Source organism: Adiantum capillus-veneris, chromosome 14 (genome assembly GCF_014529385.1).
Source record: "Adiantum capillus-veneris isolate H3 chromosome 14, ASM1452938v2, whole genome shotgun sequence".
In the NCBI taxonomy this organism is placed as follows: Eukaryota; Viridiplantae; Streptophyta; class Polypodiopsida; order Polypodiales; family Pteridaceae; genus Adiantum; species Adiantum capillus-veneris.
In genome coordinates, this window is record NC_140944.1 from 104,129,214 (window position 1) to 104,135,585 (window position 6,372).

Genomic DNA, 6,372 nt, shown 5'->3' on the forward strand with positions numbered 1-6,372 from the left:
TAGGATACTGATTTCTTTTCAAAGGGGACCCACTCGGTTGTATGAACGATTAATTAGCGTGTATGGGTGCCTGAACTTTTGGGTGATGTCTTCTTCCACCCTGGATTTTTAATAAAGGAATGGGTATTGTTTTTTACCTCTGTGTAGGTGTTCTTGAGACAAAATGAGTATTGGTAATGGTTGTTTAACTAACATTATCTTGTCTTAAGTTTAAATATGTTTGTTTGATGAAGAATGTTTGCAATGCTGCTTTCAAGGATTTTTAAAAAGAAACATTGTTACTTAAATTTAAAAGAAACCATTTTTTAAGTGTTAAAGGAATGTGATAGTAATTAAAAAATTAAGAATCATGTTTGAGTGGGGAGTGACAAGTGGGGATGTACTAAGGTTGTTGATCATGGCAAGTGGGGATTGACTAAGGTTGTTGATCATAGGACGGGTGGACTCGATTAGTAGGGTAACTATCTATCACTGTCGCATTAACGTCTAGTAAACTTCTTCATTAGAAGGGGAGTCCACCAACGGTTGTGCTTTCACATACGTATAGAGAAAAAAGCATTGATAGAGGATTCCTTAGCCCCTTTGTGGAGGTTATAGGCCAAAAACGTTTTAGGTATTTTAGGTTTTTGTCCCGTTTTTGCTTGGTGAGACATGACTAGGTCTTTTCTAAGGTTATAGACTCAAGCCATTGAGAGCTTGTTCTCTGTATTTCAATTACTTAGGGACTATAATTTTCATTAGATCTAGAGACCTATCAAGGACCCCATCATGACTTTTGAGTGTGTGGCTTGGGTACCTCTCAGCAAGGGGCTTTGAATGGAGGGTACAACTTGCCTCTTTGAAGGTCGCTTGGGTGGAGCTTTGGCGTGTGTTCCCCCCCATAGGCTCGATAGTGATGGTTTTGGAGGTTCTTCTAAAACGAATTTACTACCCTTTGTTCTATCTTGTAGGTGTTGCGTCATTATTTTTGAAGGCCTCTAAGCTAGCGGCCAACTTGATGACCATCCACGATGAAGAAGTGCTTCTAGATTAGGGCTAGCCAGTGTACTTTGGGCATTACCATTTCTAAGGATTTGGATTGCTACATTTATAGTGCAAGAGGTCTTTACATGCATGTTAAGAAGCCTATGATCCTGCATGACCACATGATTTGACGTTCCCATTCTCGAAGCCCCTTCGCTAATGAATGGGCTATGGGGTGAGCTTGAAGCATCCTCCATAGGGCAGGTGTTCCGAGAAGGCAATAAGTTTGGAGGTCATTTTAGCAGTTGTACAACTTATTGGGCTGATGGGAGGGCCGATTAAAATAGCCCTTCTTGCAGGTGTGTGTATGGGAAGGCGCTCTTAGCGTACCATGTCTATGAAGAGGACACGTGGGTGGACTTCATAAGACAATGGAGGGCCATTGTGATGAGGAGCCACGTGCATGGACAATTGAAAATGCAAAGCAAAGACGCAATCTCGTTCTCACAACACTCTCTCTCTCTCTCTCTCTCTCTCAAAAACTGAACAATGAGTGGCACTCTTAGTGGTGCTCACTCGCTCTTTAAACACACAATCAGCAGTCATGCAGTCGAGAGTGGTAATACAGGGAATATTCGTTCGAGATGCTTTCTCGTTTCTGACATTAGAGTGAACCTTTCCCTGAAGATAGCATCTATTGAAATCTGCACTCTCACTGGCTTTTCTTACCGCAGAGATTGTATTCATCATATAAGTGCAGATCCTTGCAGCAGGCGTAGAGAATATGTCACTTCTTCCCCATCTTCTCACCATACATTTTGTACTGCTGAACCCCAGAACCGCTCAAATCATGGAGACTCCGATTCGGGTTCCGACGGTGATTGCGAACCCGATCCTAATCCCGATTCCAAGCGGCCGCAGCAGGATTCCACAAGCATGCGGCATCAAATGGAAACCCTCAAGGAAGCTGTCTCCCCTGTTCTGTCAAAGTAAGGTTTAATTTCTCATTTTTATGGGTTGATTTGAAGAAACACTTGATGATCAGCCACTCATTTATGACCTGTTTGCAATGCGATTACCGTTTGCTGTTGCGTATATATATTGTAGTATTCATTCTGATCGTTTGGCAATGTGGGTATTCTATTGTTGCCTATGGTTTTATGCAAGTTTTTTCTAGTCTGGTAGACCAGAGGAAAACATTGCAATTGGCTGGTCTGATTATGTTTTTTACCTTGCAAACCTTAGCTATGTATCATGGTCCGGCAAGGCGACATACCATCCGAAAATGGGCTATGTCGAGACATTCACCATGGCCATCACAACAGAATATGTTTTGCTATTGCTTTCTTACTTTGTCTTTGTAATGAAGAAAAATATTTTGAGTCAAAAGCACCATACCTTTCAATCAACATGAAGTGAGTGCCCTTGTTGGTTGCTCAATACTCTCAAGTGAGCACTAATTTGCACTACTTGATGACCCAGTTCCTCAGAGCGCTTAGAGCCCGAAAGCTGGACGCTGATAGATGGAGAAGACGCACCCACCGTGGTTTCCACTCTACCAATGACTAAGAGATACGCGCCTCGTCGGCTCCTCGAATTCATCGCAAAGAAGGTAGACTCCAAAATGTTTTCACCAGCACAACTGAAGAAGGCACTTATGTTCTGGCAAAAGAAGGAGAAGTTGGAAGAAGACACTCCATTTGCATCCTCCGCCTTTGGCGAGAAGGGGGTATCTCAGATCTATCAATGGACGGCTACGGACCTCACCTTGCAGCATGTGCGACTGACAAGAATTGCACGGGATGTTCTCTACCTAGTACTTGCTTGCTCTTTGCTTGGCATTGTAAGGGTGTTAGAAGCCGTTTCTGCCACTTTCTCCACTAGCCCACCTCACTTCTCGAAACTCCTCGATGCTGCCAACTCCCTCGACTTCTTCACCATGGCTTTCCTTGCCTACGGTGTCCGGAAGCCAGTAATCGGCATCCTCCGCGTCGACCCAACCAACCTTGATGAAGTTGTCCACCTGAAGGCCAAAATTTGGGATGAGATGCACAAGTTCTATGAGAGGCAATGGAAAGCGGTATGTTTTCTCACCTTGCATACATGGAATCATTTAAATTGAAATGGTAGGCTTTGTTTGTTAGTTAATCAGTTCCTTCTGTTGTGCTCGTATTCTGTATATTTTTTCTTACTTGCTAAGATGTATGGGCATGGCGTCCATTTTTTGCGACCATAGATGTGTTTGTGCATGTTTGTCCATCTATCTAAAAGAAACAATTTGCTTCTTGTGAGGGCTGAAGTCAATTGCAATGGGCAATCACTACAAGTCATGATAGGTGTCATCGAAGCAAAGAGCAAATGTGTCATCGCAGTCTTTGTGGTGGTCATTATGTTTTCCTCCTTGATTTCCATCCTCCTCCATTTGACTCACAAAATAATCATAACTTTTCAAATCTCCTATGCTTGGACGATGTGTGCATCTACTTACCGTAAGGGATATGCTCATATAGCAACTAGACTAACAACCTCTACATCTCCAATAGGAGGCAAGTTAGTTAGCCAAACAGATAAGACACATATGCATTTTAATGTGTGTTTTTGCCAGATGATAAGACATATATGTAGGGACACATGCTTGCGTGCATGAATGCACACGCAATATAGTTAAACATATGCATACAACATATGTGCACTTAAACTTGCAATGTACATGTATGGTAATCATGGATGTAATGTGAGTTGTTTTTTGCATTTAGGACTTAGATGAGAGGGTGTAGTCATGCTTCTTGCCTTGTCATGGAGCCTACAAGTGCTTTTTAAGTTACCATGCCTTCGTAGCCCGTCGAGCACAGCCTCATTCTACTTCATATTTATGTTCCTTTGGGTTATCCCACAATGTCTTTGGGTTATTTCAGAAGGGAGTAAAGGCTTTTATCTGTGTGAGTATGTGTGGCAACCTATTTAAGGTCGTGTAAAGAGAAATGATAAGAGGTAAAAGTGCCTGGGGCGGTCACCCATAATTTTAATCTGTTCAATGAGTACATATGACATATATTAAAAGTTGCAAATATTTACAGTGCACCATCAAACTAGAATTCATAGAATTTAAGCGGGTTTATCTTTAGAGCGTTGAATGCGATTGATATTGTATACTCGAGACTCTTGACACCCCCCTTTTCCCCGGGCGGAAAAATGATGTTTGTTTTTTTGGTAAGTTGAGGCATGATTTATACTGTGTGCGGGCTCTTTGCATGCATGGGGATATGTTATCTTTTATATCCTTTTTACATTCATACATTAGGTCATCACATATTTAGTAAAATAAAAAACCCTTCAAAGTATTCAAATTATGAATATGAAGGGTGATAGCATAGAAAATGAAAAGTCATGGCATTGGATGGTCAAAAGTCGTCGTACTCTTTATATCAAGAGGTTGTCTGGGATGTGTGCAATCTGTGGATGCCTTTTTACATTCTATTTCTTATTTCTTTGGCTTTCCACGACTAGGTTCGTCTCCTTGGTTTTTCCTTTCAATATGGATGCATTGTTTTTTTTTACTTTTTATTTTGAAGTCATTAGATATTAGCCTTTGAGAAATCTTCCTTTATCCGATTATTAGTTATGTCTCTTAACATGTCTACATCTATGTGTTTATATACATTTATATAGATATATATGAGACTTAAATTTGTGTTTCACGTAACTCCCAAGGTTCTTTAGTAGTACCCCTATTATCATCTATATAAACTTGATATTGAACTTGCATTGCTATGCAGATAGCTACTTTGGCAGTCGGGAGACTTTTGGCATTGATAGCTCAAAAGCTTCCATCTACGAATCTAATGACAAGGAGCATTAAGATGTGTTGGGACTTCTTGTTAGCCCTTCCAATTTTTTGATGTTGATCCCTACAAAAGCAATACAAGTTAAGATGTCATTTTCTCTTGTAGATTGCACCTCACTTTAAGTAGTTCTATTGTATATTCCTTCAATATAACCAATCATCATTATTTCATCAAAGTTGTAAATGGTGTTAAACTAGAGAATGTCTTTGTGAGTGCTATTTTTCCTTGTGGTATTCAAGCACAACTTCATCCTTGTAGCCTCTATTCTATAGGGAAAACTAACCAAACTACTCAAATTTGCACAAAAACTTAGGTTTAACTATCGTGGCAGAGTATGGTGCCTCAATTTTGACCTATTTCTCTCTCTCTCTCTCTCTCTCTCTCTCTCTCTCTCTCTCTCTCTCTCTCTCACACACACACACACACACACACACACACACACCACATTCATATGGTTGTTTTGGGTGATGTTTGTTTGGAAGGATGAAGAGACCCACATAAGAAATTAAACTAGACATTGTGATGTTTCTCTTCGCCTCTCTCACGCAATTAAAGGAGGTTTTGTAATGTTTTCCAAGATAACATTAGCGACAAGTATGGTGACATGATTATTATAGTGCAAAGTCGGTCAATTTTACATGTGGCTTTGAGAGTACTTAATATCATGCATCGATGGTCTATTGACTTAGCATTTGCATGCTCATTGCAACTTAGATCATTAGAGACCCACATTAACAAGAAAATAATTGGCAAGAAAATGTTTAATAGTGGCAGCACTGCACATTGATGGGCAAAAAGGAGAACATTCGTACAAATAGGCGATCACTTTGATTGGGCTAAAGTGAAGCCAAAGAAAACTTCCATGCTAGAATTTTTGTCACATTAGATTAGTCAATTAAGCACACTCCCATTATGCTTGTTATTTCCCAAGATAGAACATTTGCCACTACTTTCAGTCTATTAAAGCTTTTATGATATTTCCATGTGATAATTCCAGGTCTTGTATGCTAGCACTATTGATGATGGCTCATGAAGTCTTTTGCTCAATGAAATGGTACTAACAAACTGCATTGATTGACAAGATGGAAATTTTAGTTCTTATTTTAAAGCTAAAAGCAGGCAACCACATTGGGTAATGTATACAGCGAAGTCGAAGAACATTCGCACTGTAGGATCTTTGTCATGGAATAGATTAGTCTACAAGCTCCATCCCATTGTGCTTGTTGGTATGCAATGTGGGGTGTCTATGGTGAGCCAGAGTGAGGAATTTAGCTAGTTTTTTGAGAGCCTAGGGAATCGCCTTCAAGATTGTCCGCCCTGGGGTTCTCACTACATGACATGCAAAAGCATGAAAAATCATGCAAAAACCAAGAGAACACACCCTCTTTCCTATGAAGATCTGAGCTTTGATACCAATGTGAGAACCCAAGAAATTTCCTTTAAGATTCTCCACCCTCCCACCCCTTATATAGGCCCTTGGCCATCCAAACTTAGAATCCCATGTCCACACCTAGTAGTCAACCCTTGGCCTGGGTCCAAGACTCCCGTGGGTTTTCCCTTGGCA

At 40.5% G+C, this 6,372-nt stretch overlaps 1 protein-coding gene across 1 annotated transcript; it reads left to right on the forward strand.

The window, feature by feature from the left end:
- Positions 1-1,473: 1,473 nt before the first annotated feature.
- On the forward strand, positions 1,474-5,061 carry LOC147442876 (uncharacterized). Its single transcript, XM_086528879.1, has 3 exons — positions 1,474-1,952; positions 2,446-3,043; positions 4,740-5,061. Exons 1-3 carry the CDS (start codon positions 1,513-1,515, stop codon positions 4,860-4,862), a joined length of 1,161 nt encoding a protein of 386 aa, XP_086385005.1. The 5' UTR covers positions 1,474-1,512; the 3' UTR covers positions 4,863-5,061.
- Positions 5,062-6,372: the final 1,311 nt, after the last annotated feature.